General features: G+C 48.5%; 1 protein-coding gene across 2 annotated transcripts in view; it reads left to right on the forward strand.

Annotated features, from left to right (window-relative positions):
- Window positions 1-283: 283 nt before the first annotated feature.
- Window positions 284-22,433, forward strand: part of LOC137538010 (uncharacterized protein F13E9.13, mitochondrial-like) — a 41,092-nt gene continuing 18,942 nt past the window's right edge. The window contains exons 1-2 of one of the 2 annotated variants that reach the window (XM_068259929.1): window positions 284-320; window positions 14,782-14,865. In XM_068259929.1, coding sequence (XP_068116030.1) covers window positions 14,793-14,865 — 73 coding nt within the window. In that variant the 5' untranslated portion in view covers window positions 284-320; window positions 14,782-14,792. Of the gene's footprint in view, window positions 321-10,135; window positions 10,193-14,781; window positions 14,866-22,433 lie in introns of those variants that run through there. The other variant, XM_068259928.1, reaches the window with a different exon arrangement.

Here is a 22,433-nt window from a genome sequence, read left to right on the forward strand (position 1 = left end):
GATTGGTCTGTGATCTTGCCTTTTCCAAAGACTATAGTCTGATGTGTGTATGCACTTTAACACTGGCAAGTCCTTCAGTTTATAGAGAATGTCAATGTTGCTGTTCTTCCCTGCTGACAGCTGGCCTGCCCTGGCATCTCTGTGTCCTCACAGCACTATTTCAGGAGGACTCGCCCCTTAGCTGTAGAGAGAACGGAGAGGTTTCCGGAAATATAGGCTGCAGCTGTATTCTCAGTCATGACAGTCAGAGGGGAGAGCAGCTGTCATCAGTGTGTGACTGAGATCTCAAAGTCCTCCCAGCATTCAGACTGCCAGGGGAGGTAAGCGTATAACCTGCTACCCTGTAACTTCTGTCTCTGCATGGAAGTCTACTTAGGCCACATACACAAATCAGACCATAGTCTTTTGAAAATGAAAGATCACAGACCAATTTTACCCCCATCCATGTAGTATGAGAGCCCTACCTACACAGTCTATTCTATGGAGCTGAACTCCCCATCAGAAAAAAATCTTTGCAAGATGCTGCACACACAGATGCTGTACAGACACAAAAGATCAGTATCTGCAAAAGATCTGTTCCTGGCAAAGATCCGTTCCTGCAAATTGCATTCACAGTCTATGATATCTGCAGATCATCATACACACCTTGTTTAACTGACATTCATCTGCAGATCTGAAAATCCATCCTGGTGGATCTGATCTGCAGATGAATGTCTGTTAAACAAGGTGTGTATGAGGATCTGCAGATATCATAGACTATGAATGCATTTTGCAAGAACAGATCTTTTGCAGATACTGATCTGTTACATGTGTACAGCATCTTTGTGTGCAGCATCTTGCAAAGATTTCTATCTGATGGGGAGTTCAGCTCCATAGAATAGACTGTGTAGGTATGGCTCTCATACTACATGGAAGGGGGTAAAATTGGTCTGTGATCTTTCATTTTCCAAAGACTATGGTCTGATGTGTGTATGAGCCTTTAAAGTATGCATGAAGTGAGAGGAATACAGAGGATGCCATCTTCATTTTCTTGTAAACAATGCCAGTTGCAAAGGGCCGGTTCTCTCATGAAGCAAGGTGAAACATTTGCATCAGGCACAGAGATTACAGGGGCAGCATGTTTGTACTGTGTTTACACTGACAGCATGCAGTCAGGCCCAGTGCACACCGAGCGGATTTGGATGCGATCCGCCGGCCGCATCCGCCTGTAAATCTGCTTGGCTAATGTATTTCAATGGGCTGGTGCACACCGGCGGTTTGAGGTTTGTAACAAACCGCAAACGTGCCTCCTGCAGCACGTTCGCGGTTTGCTAAAAACCTTAAACCGCCGGTGTGCACCAGCCCATTCAAATACAATAGCCATGCGGATGCGGCCGGCGGATCGCATCCAAATCCGCTTGGTGTGCACTGGCCAAAATTTCTCTCATCCGCACCCAAAACCGCTAGCGTTTTGTGGATCTGCTAGCGGTTTTGGTGTGCACTGGGCCTCAGAGTAGAGTTGGGCGAACTGTTAGCGCAACTGCAGCCGAACTGTTCGGCTGCCCAACCTGTCATGTGGCTGTGGCTCTTACTACTTCCGGGTCGCAATGACCCGGAGTAGTACGTCTGCGCTGGCCCGGCGGAGCGCGTCCTAGATCGCGCTCCCGTTGCCGGGCACTCTCTGTGCATGTGTGTGACGTCACTCATGCACGGTGGCGTAGTGGTTAGCTCTCTCGCCTTGCAGCGCTGGGTCCCTGGTTCGAATCCCAGCCAGGGCACTATCTGCAAAGAGTTTGTATGGTCTCTCTGTGTCTGCGTGGGTTTCCTCCGGGCACTCCGGTTTCCTCCCACATTCCAAAAACATATGGATACGTTAATTGGCTCCCCCTAAAAAAATTGGCCCTAGACTGCAGTACTTACACTACATAATATAGACATATGGTAATGGTAGGGATAAGATTGTGAGCTCCTTTGAGGAACGATTAGTGACAAGATATATATAAACACTGTACAGCGCTGCGTAAAATGTCGGCACTATATAAATACTAAATAATAATAAAAATAATAATAATTGCGACACGGAAGTAGTAAGAGCCACAGCCACATGACAGGTTGGGCAGCCGAACAGTTCGGCTGCAGTTGCGCTAACAGTTCGCCCAACTCTACCTCAGAGTAGGAAGAGAATAGAGGGGAGAGCAAGGTGAAGAGGTCATCACTGGGGAAAAGCAGCTTGTTGTACTGTGTGAGGAGTCTGAGCCAATGCACACCACAAACCTCTAGCAGATCCGCAAATCGCTAGAGGTTTTTAAAGCAGATTTTCAGAGGGATTCTAGGCACGTTAGAGATATTTTCTAAACATGCCTAGCATTTGTTTAGAGCATTTTTGTGTAGCAGATTACAAATATTGTTACAGTAAAGCTGTTACTGAACAGGTTCCGTAACAAAAACGCTTGAAAAACCGCTCTGATCTAGCATTTTACAGAGCTGTTTTCCACTTTCCTATACTTTAACATTGAGGCAGAAACGCCTCAGAAATCTAAAAAATGCTGCAGGACAGGAGTTTGCGTTTTGGGGGGAAAAACAAACAGCTCAGGTGTGCACCATCCCATTCACTTTCATTAGCCAAGCGGTTTTCCCGCTGCAAGCGTTTTAAAAAACGCTCCAGAACCGCTCTGGTGTGCACTAGTGAGTGAGGAGGGGGGAGGCAGGAGTGCAGCAGTGTTTCGGAGGAGGTGGCACTGCTGTCCTGCCTGAGGAGGAATGGAGGACGGCCGACTGGCTGAGGGTGAGCAGTTTGATTGTCACAGACTCACAGCCAGCCAGCTAATGTGTTATTGTGTTGAGCTGCAGCATGTCATGTCTCCCTTGCTGACTAAAAACATTAAAAGAGGCAGAAACATTACATGACAGAATAGCATTACGTATTAAAACCCGCACCGCAGCTACTGTATAACGTGCTGTGCAAATTGTCGGTGCGATTATTCAAAAATCAGGAAGGGGCGCATCCTCACCAATTTGCCTCAGGCAGCAAAAGGTTTAGAACCGGCCCTGCACTTGTTTGCTGAGCTTTTTTTCTTTAGTTGTGTTTGCGTTACACCTGTAACAAGCATCTACCAGGCATGGGCAAACTTGGCCCTCCAGCTGCTAACAAACTACAAGTCCCACAATGCATTGTAGGAGTCTGACAGCCACAGTCATGACTCATAAAGGCAAATGCATTGTGGGACTTGTAGTTCCGTAACAGCTGGAGGGCCGAGTTTGCCCATGCCTGATGTAGCCACTGGAGTCACGCAGCATCTGATCTGCTCATTCCGGGCCAGTAAAGTATTAAAGGCATAAACATCAGCACAGAAGTCAGGAAACCAGCATTGTTTATAAGAGAAGAAAGATGGCAGCCTTTGTATCTGTTTACCTATACAATCTCCTATATCTGTTTTCCTATACAGTCTCCTATAACTGTTTTCCTATACAGTCTCCTATATCTGTTTTCCTATACAATCTCCTATAACTGTTTTCCTATACAGTCTCCTATAACTGTTTTCCTATACAGTCTCCTATAACTGTTTTCCTATACAGTCTCCTATAACTGTTTTCCTATACAGTCTCCTATATCTGTTTTCCTATACAATCTCCTATAACTGTTTTCCTATACAGTCTCCTATATCTGTTTTCCTATACAATCTCCTATATCTGTTTTCCTATACAGTCTCCTATAACTGTTTTCCTATACAATCTCCTATATCTGTTTTCCTATACAGTCTCCTATATCTGTTTTCCTATACAGTCTCCTATATCTGTTTTCCTATACAATCTCCTATATCTGTTTTCCTATACAGTCTCCTATAACTGTTTTCCTATACAGTCTCCTATAACTGTTTTCCTATACAATCTCCTATATCTGTTTACCTATACAATCTCTTATATCTGTTTACCTATACAGTCTCCTATAACTGTTTTCCTATACAGTCTCCTATATCTGTTTTCCTATACAATCTCCTATATCTGTTTACCTATACAAGCTCTCAATGTTTGTTAACCCTCATAATACATGGAGGTGGTAAAATTTGTCAGTGATTGGCTAATCAAAACTGACATGGGCGATCGACCATCCAATTTGAATAGTATAAATCAGTGCCGGCAAGTTCATGCCCGACAGACAAAGCGACCAATTTTGGGATGGAAATTGGTCGCAATGTCGATCGCGCATGCTGCAAGATGTCGGGCCGAAGTTGGTTGGTCAGGTGCGTGGCGGTACGGCGTCCGATTTCAGAACAAGCGATGAAACCCCAGCCACTGCCGCCGCAATGAATAAATGTGTGTGTGTGCATTTATACATTACCTGTCCGGTGTCGGCCTCCACGTGGTTTCCGTCCATCTCACCAGGTTCCGCATACACTCATACATGCTGGCGGCGCGTAGCGTCTGAAGTCAGACACTATGCGCCGCTAGTGTGTAAGTATGTACCCGGCATGGACGATCACCGCGCGGAAGCTGCTACAGGACAGGTAATGCATAGCCGGCCTTTGACCTGGGCGACTGGAGCGCTCGCTCAGGGCGCCAACCTCCAAGAGGGCACCTACAGCTGGTTACCTATACTGAGGGCACTTATACCTGACTTCCTATACTGTGTGTACCTATAGCTGGCTACCTATACTCAGATAGGGGACCAACACCTGGCTACCTATGGGGGTAGACCTACACCTGACTTCCTATATAGGGGGCACCTATGCTTGGCAACCTATATTGAGGGCACCGACACATGAGATCCTATACCGGGGGCCCCTATACCTGGCTACCTACCTATACTGAGTCTGAGGGCATTTTGTTTTCCCACATGGTGCAAATTATTGGTGCTTTGCTATCATTCCAGATTGGGGGGGGGGGCTAACTGCCCCACTGATTGTTTTTATTAATATTCCTGAAAGGTTCTAGCCTTCATTTTTAAGTATATTCAGCATAATGCACTCTTTCCATCCATTTCGTGGTTATAATTAGTATTTTTCTATTATACATATGTGATGTATCACGGAGATCTGAGCATTTGGCGTGATGTGTCACGACTTCAAAAAAAGGTCCTAGGAGGTAACTCAGGAGAAAAGGTGAACATACATAAAATGATGGTAAAAACATTACATTGAATCTATGTATTGATTTTGCCCAATCATGGTCGGAGGAGACCTCCCAGCAGCAGCCATTCAGTCATGCAGCACCCAAACAACGTCTTTGTGCACCAGGCAGTGAAGCATACCCAGGGGACAACCTGCCGTCCAGTTGGATAGCAGTGTCACCTGATGCAGAATTGGTTTGGAAGCCAGCAAATGACTGCTGGCTTCTACAGTATGTGGATGGGTGGGGCCAGCATGGCTTTTTTATATGTGGGCCGCCGATATTTAAAGGTGCAGTGGGCCATATCTATAAGTTATACATTTTGTATTTGGGGACCAGTGAAAAAGCCTCGAGGGGCCGCATTGGGCCTGCGGGCCTTAGTTTGAGGACCACTGGTATAGATGCACACATGGGGGGGGCACATTTATACATTGGGCAGCGGCGGTGTGGACGCGGCGGGCTCAGAAGATTCCCTGAAGATTTCATGCTGAAATCGGATGGGAATCGGTCTGTAGTATATGGGCGGCTTCAACGAAGAGGCAAATTTATATCTAATCAGATTCGATTACAGATAATTTTGTCTTTGTCAAATCTGCCCATAATCTTCAGGTCTATAGGCACCTAAAGTGTATACCAACTTTAGTAATATGAGGGCCAACAGATTTTTTAAACTATGAACAGACTGACTAGGTACACTCTACTACTACATGGAGGTGGTTAAATTGCCCAATCAAAATTGGATGTGTATACGTACGCTTACATTCTCCAGCTCTTTATGCTAAGTACACTCTTTCAATTATAGTTGGTCAATCACTGACTAATTTACCACTTCCATGTAGTATGAGAGCCAGCAGATTATGTACTGGTTAAAGGGAACCTTAACTCTTCAAAAAATGAGTTTCACTTACCTGGGGCATCTACCAGCCCCCTGCAGCCATCCTGTGCCCTCAACGTCACTCCCGGATCCTCTGGTTCCCTCGCCGCCAGCTAGTTTCATTTTTGCCGATTCGAAGTACACAAACAGGAAGTAATGCGTGGATGTGTTATGGTACTTTCTTAGTTAGGGCTCAGCCACACTATGATGGCAGTCCCCCGCCACCAGCTAGTTTTGTTTTTGCCGACTTTGAGTCGGCGGGCCGCCACACGTACCTTTGTACGCATTCCCGCTGGTGCAGGAAGCTATCGCGGACATTAACACGTACACTTTTACATGTTGCAGGTGCAATGCGTAAAAATGTATGCGTTGTACCTGTAAAAATGTACGTGTTAACGTCCGCGATAGCTTCCTGCACCAGCGGGAATGCGTACAAAGGTACATGTGGCAGCCCGCCGACTCAAAGTCGGCAAAAACAAAACTAGCTGGTGGCGGGGGACTGCCATCATAGTGTGGCTGAGCCCTAACTAAGAAAGTACCATAACACATCCACGCATTACTTCCTGTTTGTGTACTTATAGGACGCTAATAGGAAATAATGTACAAGGACATCTTGTGGCCAAATAGTAAAATTACACCTATTTACATTTTTTTTTTTATTAAATAAAAGACCTACACTTACATTTAAAATTAACCCCTTACCTCCCACACTCTCCTATAGTACCCAAATGAAATTTACGCATTAAAAAAAAACAAAAAAACAGTTAGGCCCGGTGCACACCAAAAACCGCAAGCAGATCCGCAAAACGCTAGCGTTTTTTCAGAATCAGAATCAGAATCCGAATCATTTATTTCGCCAAGTACAACGGGAGTTGTACCCGGAATTATTTTTGGCACTTACAGGGTCGGTGATGGTACGGTACAGTATCAGACATACAGTGAATATACACTTGAGTGGCATAATGCATGCAGTGTAGTATACAATAGGCATATACATGGCAGCACAAAAAAAAAACTAGAGGGGTCCTAGTGCTGTGTGAGCGGAGCTGCCTGCCTCCTTGGCGGCGCTCACTACTCTGTCGCAACTCGGGTGCCCCATAATGTCCGACAGTACTAGAGAAGGAGAGAGAAGAAAGGTAGAAAGCAAGGAATAAAGAGAGAGAGAGATAATGAGAAGAAGAGAAATTGTTAAGCCAGAGAGAGAGAGTGTCCATAGAGTTCCTGCTGTTCAGAGTGTTCCTGCCGTCCAGCTGGTAGGTGGTGTGGCCGGTGGATCCCATGGCTGCCCTCAGAAATCCAGCCCCCAGCTTGCGGCCTAGTGGTACTATGTGTAGTGGGAGGTGGTGGGGAGACCTGTTGGTGGTGGTGTTGGAGGGCGGGAGGTTCCCTGGGTGACCGCTCGGGATTGCCGTGCAGACCTTGTGGGCCAGTGACCCTGCGTATGCTTGAGGTGGCTCCCTGTCTTCCCTCGTAGCGGCGGCGGTGGCGTGGTAGAGGCAGCGGCGTTGTCCTGATGCGGGGGTCTGGTCCACGTGGGTGGCAGCGGAGATCGGACCGGCAGGAGGAAAGCAATCCGTGTGGCAGCTTCAGCGGTGAGCCAGCACCAGTTGGCGAGGAGTCCCCAGGCAGGGGGGGCAAGGACCTGCAGCGGTCGGGTTGTCGGCCGAGCCCGACCACGCAGAGAGCCGGACCTCAGCGTGAGTGCTGGACGCTGGAGCTCTGGCCCCCCGCCAGAGCGTCTCTCAATCCGGTGGTGCGGCAGAGCTGGAGGGAGACACCAAAGCTCTCTCCAGTGCAGGTCGAGTGGAGTTGGCGTGGGCAGTGAGCAGTGCTCGGCCGCATAGTGCCCTTCCTGCCCCCCAGCTGTGAAAGTCCCCGCCGGAGCCCAAAGCGTCTGTCATCCTCAAACCGCTCGGCAGCCTGCGATTCACGCCCGCTCCCCAGATAGATAGGGGAGATCGGGCAAGTGCAGCGAGGGTGGACTAGGAGTAAAAGAAGAAAAAAGTCCGGAGCCCTGTGGCCGTGGCGTCCGCGTCCGGCGCCATCTTGTTTTTCTTATTATTTTGAAGCGTTTTGCTAGCGGTTTGCGGTTTTGTGCTGCGGTTTTTGGTACAGCAGATTACACATATTGTTACAGTAAAGCTGTTAATGAACAGCTTCTGTAACAAAAACGCCTGGCAAACCGCTCTGATGTAGCATTTTTCAGAGCGGTTTGCGTTTTTCCTATACTTTACATTGAGGCAGAAACCCCCTTCGCAATCCAAAATCTGCAGCAGCAGTATGCGTTTCTGCAAAACGCCTCTCGCTCTGGTATGCACCACCCCATTGAAATACATTACCCTAGCGTTTCCACATCCGCAATCGGATCTGAAAACGCTGCCGAACCGCTCTGGTGTGCACTAGGCCTCAGAACAAATACATAAATAGTTACCATATGGACTGATTTTTTTTTAATATGTATGTCAAGAGGGTATATCACTGTTATTTTTTTTAAATATAAGCTTGTAATTAGTGATGGATACAAAACTGAAAAAATACACCTTTATTTCCAAATAAAATATTGGCACCATACACTGTACTAGGGAAATATTTTACGTTGTAATAACCGGGACAAATGGGCAAATAAAATGTGTGTGTTTTATCCACTGTAGACCATTTTATTTTAGAGCTATAATGGCGGAAAACTGAGAAATAAGGATTTTTTTTACATTTTTTTTCTTATTATTCCCATAACAATGCATTTAGAATAAAATAATTCTTAGCATAATGTACTAGGTCAGGTCCGATCGGACAGAAGTTTGTAATGTAATTTACCTGTACTGTACTCGGTTTAGTGCTTCTCATAATGTACCAGCCAAAGAAATCCTAATTGGTGTAAAAAAACAAAAAACGAGATATAGATCATTTCGTTGTGATAAATAGTGACTAAGTTATTGGCGAAAGAAAGGGAGAAGCGCTGAAAGGTGACAATTGCTCTGGTCCTAAAGGGGAAAAATCCCTCAGTGGTCAAATTTCTGGTGAATGAGAGCAGGCACATGATGACTCCATGCCTTAATATTATACCACAGCTGAGAATCCAATGGCTCCACTGCTGTTCCCTACCCTGCTGTACCCATCCCCACCCCAGTATCCAGGCTCCTCCTCAATGTTCTGCAGAGTTCTCAGGCGGTAAGCCTGCTGCATATTCCCTCCTACGTCACCAAGAGAAGACACCATCTCTATTCATGTGATCGTTGCAACAGAAGAACAGTGGTTTTGCTCAGCAGGAACCTATGAGTATGCAGTACGCAACTGCCTGGGAACTCTGCAGAACATTGGGAGGAGGATCTAAGCAGGGAGAACCGCTGGTCAAGGAGATAGTCATTGAGAATGAAAAATACTGCTAGTATGGTCTGCACATTGCCAGTGAGGTACTCATGCATGGATGTTTTTGTCTGCGCACGAGCGGCTTTGTGCTACTGCATATCCCGTACTTGCACCTGCACGGTGCAGACACACTTGTACATGGATGGGCCGTGGCCATGAAGAAGAAGAGAGGGCTGGCGATCATTGGTGGAATGGATAAAGATTGGGCAAGCTTCTGGAGTATCCAGAAGCTTCTGTCTACTGTGGTAAGTATGTAGTTTTTTTTTTGTAAGTACCCGCAATAGCCGTTCGAGCCCGCCTGCACATGCGCAGTATGCAGAGCCCCAAGCTCTGTGCTACATCGTATGCGCAGCAATGCTCGCATGTCAACTGCGTGGCCACGCTGCAAGAAGAGGAGCTGATGTGGCTGCATTCAGCGGCGGAGGACACCGGCCCACCGAGTGAAGCCTAAATAGGATCCTGAGGCTTCCCTCTCTTCAGGTGAGCATCTTATTTTGATCCCGAGCTTCCGCTTGGGATCGCTTTAAGCACTTTAGATTTCCTTTAAATCTGCATATCAGCCCGACTTCTCAACATCTCTGATATAATCTCTGCACACTGAGCAGGGCAATACGGGTATAGCTGATCCAATAACATTCCACGGCGTCCCACTGCCAGCACTGAGAAACAGAAAGTGTGTCCGGCGTTAATGAACTACAACGATACACTTTGCTGCTGAATCCAGTGTGTGCTTCTGAGGCTGTCGTGACCTGACCTAGTTAATATGAACTAAAGGAAAAAAAGCCACAACCTTTGATGCAGACGTCACAACAGAAGGGACTGAGGCCTAGCTACGTAAGGCCCTTCCAGCCCGTGGCCAGACACAGGGTGAGTAAAGGCAGCTGTAGACAAGGGGACAGATATGAAGATATAATATAGCTGTGCAAATAATATAGGTAGCAGGGCCGGTTCAAGTAACAATTGGGCCCTAGGGCAAAATTAGCCTGGGGGCCCCACAACAGACCCCCCTTGACCAAAAAGTCGATTAAAGGCCCTTTGTTGCAGCCAAATTTCCCTCCTGAGCTGGCTGCTGACCCTCCCCCAATCACCTCCCAAATTAACAGACTCTGCAGAGTCCCTGGGGAGCAACAGTTAAGATGGGGAGGGACACCTTGGGGGCCCCTACAGGCCCTGGGGCAATTGCCCATTTTTTCCTATGGTAGCTCCGGCCCTGATAGGTAGTGAAATGTATGGAGACCTTACGTAGTTTTTATTTTCTATTATATTGTACATAAGAGGTGCAGACAAGGTCCTGAGGTGTAGTTTTAGGCTATCAGGCTCTTCTGTCTCCTCTAATCACCTTGTACCAGTAAAAACAACAATAACATATTTGTGCCAGTGTAAAGAGCTATTTTTAAAGCTGTGAAGTCAGATAAAAAGGTAGTTTCCCGTGTAACCCACGCTTCCCATAAAATCTCTTGCAGCCATATTCAGAGGCTTCTTATGGTGATTTTGCATACTCACGTCAAGCAATACCTCCAGCGATAGTCTGTGTGGGTGTGGCTTCCCCGCCATCTATAACACTGGGACCCATTCCCAGGTTCTCGTGGCCACTCCCTGTCCATGTATGGGCGTCCGAGCGAGGTGACATGCGCAATAGCACATTTCTGGGCCATGTATAAGGACATCTGGACTGGGCATGCGTAAATGAGGCCCGCACATGCCCAATAGAAGGCATTTATTTTTGCACAGAATTTTTCCCTTCATGCATGAGCAGATTCGTTCTACTGGGCATGCATGGAGCTTGCTCACACTGGCCCAGTCCAGATGCGCGCATCCACAGCCGGAAACATGGGCGGAAGAAACCTCTTCAACTCGCTTACTCAAACCGGTATAGAGCAGTGATAGGCAAACTTGGCTCTCCAGCTGTTAAGTAACTTGAAGTCCCACAATGCATTGCAGGAGTCTGACAGCCACAGTCATGATTCATAAAGGCAAATGCATTGTGGGACTTGTAGTTCCTTAAAGGGAAGGTTCAGGGAGGGAGAAAAAAAAATAAAAATCCATATCCACTTACCTGGGGCTTCCTCCAGCCCGTGGAAGGCAGGAGGTGCCCTTGCCGCCGCTCCGTAGGCTCCCGGTCGTCTCCAGTGGCCGACCCGACCTGGCCATGCCCGGCTGCCAGGTTGGGCTCTTCTGCGCTCCAATCTGCGCCTCACGGGGCGCGCTGACGTCATCGGACGTCCTCCGGGCTGTACTGCGCAGACGCAGTAGTTCTGCGCCTGCGCAGTACAGCCCGGAGGACGTCCGATGACGTCAGCGCGCCCTCGTGGAGCGCAGAAGAGCCCGACCTGGCAGCCGGCCTGGCCAGGTCAGGTCGGCCACCGGAGACCACCGGGAGCCTGCGGAGTGGCGGCGAGGGCACCTCCTGCCTTCCACGGGCTGGAGGAAGCCCCAGGTAAGTGGATATGGATTTTTATTTTTTTTTTCTCCCTCCCTGAACCTTTCCTTTAACTGCTGGAGAGCCAAGTTTGCCTATCACTGGTATAGAGGGAGCCTTCACTGGAAGTGTGGACTCTATAAGAGGAGCCTCTGCTCCATCCAGAGGCTTCCCACTTCTGAGGTAAGCGTCCAACTTTTTTTTTAAGTCACTTCAGGTATCCTTGAGGGCTCGTTCACACTAGGGGCGTTTTCTGCATTTTTGCCAGTGCAGACGATTTTCAAAATCGCCCCAAAACCGTTTGAGGAATGATTCCCTATGAGAGAGTTCACACCTGAGCGGTTTGTTTCTTATCTGCTCAGCAAAGAGCTGCTTGTACCATTTTTGGGTCAATTTTGCTCTAAAGGAAGGTATAGGAAGAGTGCTAAATGCTCACAAAAATCGTTTTATGCCGCGATTGCGTTCGCTTTTTTAAGAATAAATACAATAATGGGCTTGATTCACAAAGCAGTGGTAACTGTCAGCACGCTTGTGAAAAGCCCCGCTTCACGCCTAAACTCAATTTAGGAGTGATAAAATCAGATCGCGCGCAAAGTCCAGTGCGTGCAAAGTTTTGCGCGTAGGACTTTGCACGCGATCTGATTGTCAAAACGGTGCTGACCTAGTTAGCACCCTACTTATCACGCCCAAAGTCTTTAGGCGTGCTAACTAGGTTAGCACCGCTTTGTGAATTAAGCCCAATGTATTTATTCTTTTCTGGGTCAAAGAATTCAGTTCCTGACTGACGTCAGGAAGTGACAAAACGGAATCGCTCTGCAAAAGCGCTTTGCACAAAATCGTAGCGCTCAAAAAATCGAAAATCGCCAGCGATTCGATTTTTGATGTGAATAAAACCTCAAAGTGAGTCTGAAGTGTTTAAAAAAAAAATACTCACCTAAGAAGAGGGAAGGCTCTGGGTCCTATAGAGCCTTCCCGTTCCTCCTATGGTCCCCTCGTTCCAGCGCTGGATCCTCTGTTCGAATCCCCCCCCCCCCCACTGGAGGCTTTGGAAGTCTTTAGGAGCCCGAGTGCTCCCGAAGATGGGCGGCTCCATACTGCGGGTGCGTGAGAGTGGGCGCTCGCGCATGTGCAGTACAGAGCCGCCCGTTTTCAGGAGCACTCGGGCTCCTAAAGACTTCCAAAGCGGCGGAGAGTAGTCTCCAGGGCAGCCAGCAGTGGAACGCGAGGACCGTAGGAGGAATGCTAAAGCTCTACAGGACTCAGAGCCTTCCCTCTCCTTTGGTGAGTATATGTCTTGTTTTTTTTTTTAAAGGTTTCAGACTCCCTTCAAGAACACTAAAAAAAAAAAGAAGAAAAAAGAAGAAAAAAATACCATAAAGAAACTCAATAATGTTTGTGCAGGAAATAGTTTTAGCTAGCATGCAAATTTCATGTAAACTGGAATTGCATGCTAGCTAAAATTATTTCCTGCACAAACATGCTGGCATACCAGTGAGTTAGGGGGCGGAGCTACAACCCACCAGTATGCCGCCATTCTGTGCACCAGACCAGGAAATGGAAAATTGCTGAAGGTGAGTACACAATTTTCCAGGCTAATCCATTGATTTCCAGCAGTTTTTGACATTCTCATCCAACAGTTTCTATTAGGAGCCCTGTGGAATAGTCAAGGCCAAATTTTTACGTTTTGAGCCCCTAGGCCAAGTATGTTGTTGATCCCCTTTTAATTACAGCAGTGCCCCTCTCATTCCATTGGTAGCCCCCTCTTCCATGTGTATAATTCATGTACTGTAGCCCCTCCCATTCCATGTGCAGCCCCCTCTTTCATGTGTGTATCATCCATGTACTGTAGCCCCTCCCATTCCATGTGCAGCCCCCTCTTTCATGTGTGTATCATCCATGTACTGCAGCCCCTCCCATTCCATGTGCAGCCCCCTCTTTCATGTGTGTATCATCCATGTACTGTAGCCCCTCCCATTCCATGTGCAGCCCCCTCTTCCATGTGTATCATCCATATACAGCAGCCCCTCTCCCATTCCATGTGCAGCCCCCTCTTCCATGTGTGTATCATCCATGTACAGCAGCCCCTCCCATTCTATGTGCAGCCCCCTCTTCCATGTGTATCATCCATGTGCAGCCCCCTCTTCCATGTGCATCATCCATGTACAGCAGCCCCCTCTCATTCCATGTGCAGCCCCCTCTTCCATGTGTATCATCCATATACAGCAGCCCCCTCCCATTCCATGTGCAGCCCTCTCTTCTATGTGTATCATCCATGTACAGCAGCCCCCTCCCATTCCATGTGCAGCACCCTCTTCCATGTGTATCATCCATGTACAGCAATCCCCCTTTAATTCCATGTGCAGCCCCCTCTTCCATGTGTATCATCCATGTACAGCAGCTCCCCCCATTCCATGTGCAGCCCTCTCTTCCATGTGTATCATCCATGTACAGCAGCGCCTCCCATTCCATGTGCAGCCCTCTCTTCCATGTGTATCATTCATGTACTGTAGCCCCTCTTTTTCAATAACAGCTGCCTCTGGCCTCTAGTATCCCTTTTTCATATGTAGCTTATCATTTTCAGCCTCTTCTTTTACATGTAGCAACCCCTCTTTAGGTGCCCCCTTGTGCTGCAGCCAGCCAAGGCCCAGGCCTATATTCAGAAATCTGTGTATATGCACAAAAATATAAAGCAAAGAGAAATAAGGTTTGTTATGAATCCCTGAAATATAGTGCTGAGATGAAGTAACTGATAATAGCTTCCATAAACTGGAACGTTATTTACATGGAGAAAGTCAGTCAGTAATCACTAATCTCAGGCAAGACAACAGACGGGCTAGCTGGGGTCCTTCCAGCCGGACAGAAGCTGAAGTTTGAAATAAGGAGAACACAATTTAATATAAAAAATATCTGTTTCAGTTTGATAAAAACAAATTTTTGTTAGATCAAAATTCAGATTTTTTCTGGTAAAAATCACTTCAAACACAAAACATCCATATTTGTCTGAAGTTATCCTTTAATTTCCTGCTTGTCATTGCAGTTCTTCAGGCCATGAAGTATTTGCAGCTCTTCGGGAGGCTGAAGTCCACCGTCATCGGCATGGTGCACCTGCGAGCATTGCCAGGTAGGGGCCGCCTTATACATGAATGGAATTAAAGGGAACCTGATTGAGAGCATTATGGAGGCTGCCATCTTCATTCTCTAGTAAACAATGCCAGTTGCCCGACTTCTCTGCTGGTCTGCCTCTATTTGACATAAGCATGCAGATCAGATGCTGCGTGACTCCGCTGGCTGCATGCTTGTTACAGGTGTGTGACTCAAACACAACTAAAGCCAAAAGCTCAGTATGACAGCCAGGCAACTGGCATTGTTTATAAGGGCATGAGATGCCAGCCCCTGTGCTCCTTTCAATTCAGGTCCCCTTTGAAGTGGACCTGAACTCTTGCACAGGACAGAAGAAAAACATAAAGAAATGCACCCTGTGTGTGTTTAGAGAGTTTAGCCTCTCTAATTCCCCCTCATCTGTGACTAGTGTTGGGCGAACACCTAGATGTTCGGGTTCGCGAACGTTCGCCGAACATCGCCGCGATGTTCGGGTGTTCGACCCGAACTCCGAACATAATGGAAGTCAATGGGGACCCGAACTTTCGTGCTTTGTAAAGCTTCCTTACATGCTACATACCCCAAATTTGCAGGGTATGTGCACCTTGGGAGTGGGTACAAGAGGAAAAAAATTGAGCAAAAAGAGCTTATAGTTTTTGAGAAAATCGATTTTAAAGTTTCAAAGGGAAAACTGTCTTTTAAATGCGGGAAATGTCTGTTTTCTTTGCACACACAGGTAACATGCTTTTTGTCGGCATGCAGTCATAAATGTAATACATATAAGAGGTTCCAGGAAAAGGGACCGGTAACGCTAACCCAGCAGCAGCACACGTGATGGAACAGGAGGAGGGTGGCGCAGGAGGAGAAGGCCACGCTTTGAGACACAACAACCCAGGCCTTGCATGAGGACAAGAAGCGTGCGGATAGCAATTTGCATTTTGTCGCCATGCAGTCATAAATTTTATACAGATGAGAGGTTCAATAAACAGGGACTGGAAACGCTAACCCATCACAGATGTTCATTGTTCATGTTACTTGGTTGGGGTCCGGGAGTGTTGCGTAGTCGTTTCTAATCCAGGATTGATTCATTTTAATTTGAGTCAGACGGTCTGCATTTTCTGTGGAGAGGCGGATACGCCGATCTGTGACGATGCCTCCGGCAGCACTGAAACAGCGTTCCGACATAACGCTGGCTGCCGGGCAAGCCAGCACCTCTATTGCGTACATTGCCAGTTTGTGCCAGGTGTCTAGCTTCGATACCCAATAGTTGAAGGGTGCAGATGGATTGTTCAACACAGCTATGCCATCTGACATGTAGTCCTTGACCATCTTCTCCAGGCGATCGGTGTTGGAGGTGGATCTGCACGCTTGCTGTTCTGTGTGCTGCTGCATGGGTGTCAGAAAATGTTCCCACTCCAAGGACACTGCCGATACCATTCCCTTTTGGGCACTAGCTGCGGCTTGTGTTGTTTGCTGCCCTCCTGGTCGTCCTGGGTTTGCGGAAGTCAGTCTGTCGGCGTACAACTGGCTAGAGGAGGGGGAGGATGTCAATCTCCTCTTTAAAGTCTCCACAAGGGCCTGCTGGTATTCTTCCATTTTGACCTGTCGGACTCTTTCTTCAAGCAGTTTTGGAACATTGTGTTTGTACCGTGGATCCAGAAGGGTATAAACCCAGTAATTGGTGTTGTCCAGAATGCGCACAATGCGTGGGTCGCGTTCAATGCAGTCCTAGGCTGAAGAGGTCATAGCCTAGGGTCACAAAAACCTGTTTATTTGGGCTATTTCAATGGTAGTGATGGTGACGTACATAAATCTCAGCTATGGCCGTTAGCAACGTCTGAATTTCACGAAATGTCTCATGCAGGTAGAAGACATATTGTTAGACTTGGATTCCAAAGATGGGGTCCCTACATCTCTGCAAACCAGAGTTACAGGGGTCCAAAATTGGTAAAATCCCCCATAGACTTTCATTGCCTCCCTATTTCACTTTCCAAAATCTCACATCTTTTCAAAGGGCAATGGCTCAGCAGTACCAAATTTTCTAGCATTGTAGGGACCCTTAGGGGGAACATGACTGGTGAGTTTCGGGTCCCTAGGCCAAAGAGGTCATAGCCTAGGGTCATAAAAACCTGTTTATTTGGGCTATTTCAATGGTAGTGATGGTGACGTACATAAATCTCAGCCATGGCCGTTAGCAACGTCTGAATTTCACGAAATGTCTCATGCAGGTAGAAGACATATTGTTAGACTTGGATTCCAAAGATGGGGTCCCTACATTATTGCAAACCAGAGTTACAGGGCTCCAAAATTGGTAAAATCCCCCATAGGCTTTCATTGGGCCTACTATTTACCGTTCCAAAATCTCACACCATTTCAAAGGGCAATGGCTCAGCAGTGGCAAAACTCACCAGTCATGATCCCCCTAAGGGTCCCTACAATGCTAGAAAATTTGGTACTGCTGAGCCATTGCCCTTTGAAAAGATGTGAGATTTTGGAACTGTAAATCGGAGGCCCAATGAAAGCCTATGGGGGATTTTACCAATTTTGGACCCCTGTCACTCTGGTTTGCAGAGATGTAGGGACCCCATCTTTGGAATCCAAGTCTAACAATATGTCTTCTACCTGCATGAGACATTTCGTGAAATTCAGACGTTGCTAACGGCCATCGATGAGATTTATGTAAGTCACCATCACTACCATTGAAATAGCCCAAATAAACAGGTTTTTGTGACCCTAGGCTATGACCTCTTCGGCCTAGGACTGCATTGAACGCGACCCACGCATTGTGCGCATTCTGGACAACACCAATTACTGGGTTTATACCCTTCTGGATCCACGGTACAAACACAATGTTCCAAAACTGCTTGAAGAAAGAGTCCGACAGGTCAAAATGGAAGAATACCAGCAGGCCCTTGTGGAGACTTTAAAGAGGAGATTGACATCCTCCCCCTCCTCTAGCCAGTTGTATGCCGACAGACTGACTTCCGCAAACCCAGGACGACCAGGAGGGCAGCAAACAACACAAGCCGCAGCTAGTGCCCAAAAGGGAATGGTATCGGCAGTGTCCTTGGAGTGGGAAAATTTTCTGACACCCATGCAGCAGCACACAGAACAGCAAGCGTGCAGATCCACCTCCAACACCGATCGCCTGGAGAAGATGGTCAAGGACTACATGTCAGATGGCATAGCTGTTGTCACAGGAGCCCTAGTGGCTGACCGCACTTAGCCTTCTAAACGGTGCCAGCGCACAGATCGTGCGAACTCTGGTCGCAGTCAATGCGCAGGAACCGTTAAGAATTAGCCGCAGACAACTCAGAAGGGAGCCTGTGAGACACGGGTGATTACAACTTCACCCACTGGTTCAGAGTAAACTGCCACCACCGCGGTTACCATGGGACCGTGGAGCCCACTAACTGACTAGTCCTGCGAATAAAACGGTTAAACACACGATATTCTGTCTAGCCAACAACAAACAAACAGTAGCGTATCTTCAGAGACCCGGGATCAGTTCTGTGTGTGCTGATAAGCAGGGTAGCGGACAGTGAATGACTTGGAGAAAGTCGTTTATTCACGCAATATAAATAATTAATATATACAGACAATTATTAAAATCACAATTATTAAGACAGTAATAGCCAGTATAAAAAATAAAAGAAGGGAGAAAAATACTTAGTTCTTGGAAAGATGTCCTTTTTGTGGGAAAAATCAGAGTTCTGGGTTTCAATCAAGGTTCAGAGTTCAGACCAGGTGGATGCCAGCATATCCTCAAGCTGGCACCGATGAGTTCAAGATGTTTTCAGGGTGGAGGACACTGAGTTTGGCTCCTCTGCCCTTCTTATGCCCCTGATTCAGTAGGAGGGAGTGAGGGCGGGGAGCCACACACCCCCTTAGAAGATGAGATGAGCCCTCCCCTTGTCCTGGGGACTAGAAATCATATCTACCCATATATGGGCTCTATCTCACAGAACCGTACAGGTCAGGGCAGATTTATTAACATTTTCAGGTCTGTCTCGATTTACCCAGCGCCCTGATACCAGACATGAGGGGTGGGACCCCTGTGGTATCATCAGGGCACTTTCAAACTGCCTAACTGGCAGTCCTTACCTCAGAATGTTCTGAAACTTCCTTAGAACCAGCATCGGGACTCATGCTACACTTCCCCCACGTTTGGCGAAGCTGCCATCTCAGGAACCCCAGAAATATGACAGATCTGGGAAGTTATGGATTATGCTAGGTTATTTAGGATGTGTTCTAGCTGCTAACAGCTGACTTCCCTTTGATCTTTACCAGTGAGCAAGGTGTCAAGACCTCCCGGAGATTCGTAGCCTGCCTGGCTGCACCTAGGCATCCTGATCACCCTTTGGTTAATTAACATCTAAATGAGATCAGCTAGGTGTCACCTGGTTCCCAGACCAGAAAGGGAAATTGTGCCTTCCACAGGGAAGATGTTCAAGCTAATTAACACCTCCCCCCAGGCTTTCACTCAGCTAAGACAGATCCCCCAGCTGTTCCTAGGCAGAGGGATACTACACATCAAATCTTGGTTCTATTGATCTGAAGCGCAATCGATGCAGGGAATCGAGTGCGATCGTTCTTTTCTTCACGGGCGGTTCCAGGACGCGCCTGCGGCCCCGCAACCGTCCGTGACAGCCCTCCCCCTTGTCTGCGGCTTAGCCACCCATCCGCAAGATGTGTGGCGGCCCCGCTAACCTGGCTGACGGGTCTCGAGTTGCCGGTACGGCGGGAAAACCTATTGGAGCCTGTGGCTCGGTTCCCCTGGACCGGTCGCGGTCTGCTACCCTCAGGGTTGATTCGACATGGACCGTTCTGGACAGGGCGTTTGCGCCACTGCAGTCGGATGTGGTGTCTGCCGGGACTGCTGACAACGGGCAGTGGGTTGGTTAGGTCAACAGCCAGCCCACGCAGGGTTCCCCTGCTAAGTGGCTGTGGACCTAAGGGAACCCCGCGGGAATCCCTGGACCTTCCCAGCTCCTGACAGACGGCACATGCCCTGCAGTAGTTTGCTACATCCCTGTTCATCCGGGGCCAATAAAACTGGTTCCGAATACCGGCAAGTGTCTTGCGGACACCCGAGTGCCCTGTCAGAGGATTACCATGTGCGGATTTCAGCACATGTCCCCTAAACGCACTCGGGACCACAAGCCATGTGGTATTCGCGTGGGATCTACCTGTAGGGGGCTGTACAGACTCACTGTACAGTCTCCCACCTTCCCAGTACACCTTGAAAGCGGCCCCGTCTGCGAGGGGCTCAGCGGCTTGCTGCCTAAGCATCTCCAGGCTTGGGTCGCTTTGTAGTGCGGCTGTGAGTACAGCGCTGTCAGTTTCAGCCAACTGGCTCATGTCACACGAGGCCAGCGGCTGAAAGGTCTCATCCCTGCGGTCAGAGGAGGGGGAGGAGGCCGGAACCCCCTCCACCTGTTCTGAGCTCGGGTTCTGAGCAGTGCAGCTGCGCGGTACTGCTAGCACAGGTACACTGTCAGAATGGCACAGACGGACATTACACAAATCATCATTGCATGCAGTAATGACATTGACAGGTATAGACATTTTTTCATTACAGACAGGTTGTACAGTAAACTCAGGTACAGTTACAGCATCATCACAACAGACAGTCTGTACCTCAAACTCAGGTGCCTTTGAAGCAGGCACTATTGAACCTGGTACCCTTGAACTGGGCACATTCAACCCACCTCCCCCTGGTGCTCCCCCAAGTGTATAAAGTACCTGGTGGTGGGTGGAGAGTCCGTCTCCTTCCATGAGCGACAAGGCGGTCGTGGCAGGTTCATAGTAGGACACAAGCTTGCCCAAATCAGTCCCCAGCAACACAGGGACTGGGAGATCCTTCATAACCCCAACAACCCTTTCTTGGATTCCTCCCACTCCCCAATCCAGCTTCACTCTTGCGTGGGCTATGTGAAAAAGGGTGCCCTCTACTCCAGTAAGGGCAAGGGATCGGCTGGAGCTGATGCTCTCCTTTGGCACAAGGTGTGAGTGAACTAACGTGATGTCAGCTCCGGTGTCTCGGAATCCGGTGACAACTTTGCCGTTCACTCTAACAAGTTGCTGCTGGTCGGTTCGGTCGCGGATTTCCTTTCCGCGGGCAAACAGGACAAAATCTGATGATCCAGGCTGTGGTTCGCTGGCGGGTTGCCTCTGCTGTGGGTGAGGTGCAGGTGATGCAGATGATCCAGGTGCTGGTGGTGTCTGTCTCCGCTCCGGGCAGTCGAATTTCATGTGTCCGGGCTGGCGGCAGTAGTGACAGGTGACCTCTCCAGGCGCTGCAGGCCTGGGTGCAGCAGCTGCGCTGGGTGGCCTCTGTGGCGGACGGCTCACAGGGGTAGGAGAGTCTGCCAGAGTATTGGGCTGACCTCCTCTCCAGCTGGATGGGACAGTTCTGCGGGTATCAGCCACCCGGGTAGTTGCAAAAGTCTCAGCAAGGTCTGCAGCGACAGTGGCTGAAGCCGGCCTGCGTTCTAACACAAACTGTCGTACATCAGCAGGGCAAATGTTCAGAAATTGTTCGAGGACTATCAAGTCCTCCAGGACGCCATAAGACCCTTTGGTGAGGCCTAGAGTCCACTGGCGGAGTGTGGTGAGCAAGCTGCTGACCACATCTCGGTACGAATCAGAAGACTTTTTCTGCCAGGCCCTGAACTTTTTCCGATAGGCTTCTGGCGTCAGCTGGTACTTAGTAATGATAGCGTCTTTTATAGCAGCATAATCATTATCCTTCTCCGCAGGCAATTCTGCGAAGGCATCAAGCGCTTTGTAGCGCAGCAAAGGTGTCAGATGTCTGGCCCACTGGTCTTGGGACAGACGATACTGACGGCATGCTTTTTCAAAAGACCGCAAAAACAAGTCAATGTCTGTGTCTTTCTCAATATTAGCAAATTTAAATTTTGCACTTATGGGTGCTGCAGCCCCTTCAGCAGGGAGACTGGGCGGTGAACTCCGGCTGGCCTGTTGCACTTTTGCCATGTTTAGCTCATGCTGTCGTTGGTGCTCCCGTTCTCGCTCAGCGGCATCCCTCTCCGCGTGGCGTTCAGCAGCAGCAGCAGCAGCAGCTTGCCGCTCCCGTTCCTCCCGCATTTGGCGCTCTTCACGCATGTACTGCAGGTACTTGTCCAGGTCAGTGTCCATCAGCTTTTGTAATGCCTGCTGCATTAGCGGATCAGTACAAACGGACAGTCCAGTACTGGCCGGTTCTAGGCGAGTACTTTCAGAAACTCTGGGATTGGGGTCCATACTGACAGTTTCTGGCGTATCTGTTGATGCAGGGCCCTCAGGATGCACAACCTCTGTACGCCTAGGATCTTCAGCCTCTGGTTCCCCTCGATTGTCAGATGGGCTGGTATCCACCTCAGCGGACACTCCCGGCTCCCGCAGTTGCTGGGTATCCCATCTGGACAAGTCTGCTATCAGGTCCTGTTGTTTCCTGCGGCCGACGTCAATGCCTCTCGCTTGGCAAAGATTTTGCAGGTCCGACAGGCACATGTTCTGGTAGTTCCCGGACATTTCCATGCCAAATAAAATAAAACTTTTGGGGAGGGGTACTGGCTACACAGTCTC

The sequence above is a fragment of the Hyperolius riggenbachi genome, chromosome 11, assembly GCF_040937935.1.
Source record: "Hyperolius riggenbachi isolate aHypRig1 chromosome 11, aHypRig1.pri, whole genome shotgun sequence".
NCBI lineage: Eukaryota > Metazoa > Chordata > Amphibia > Anura > Hyperoliidae > Hyperolius > Hyperolius riggenbachi.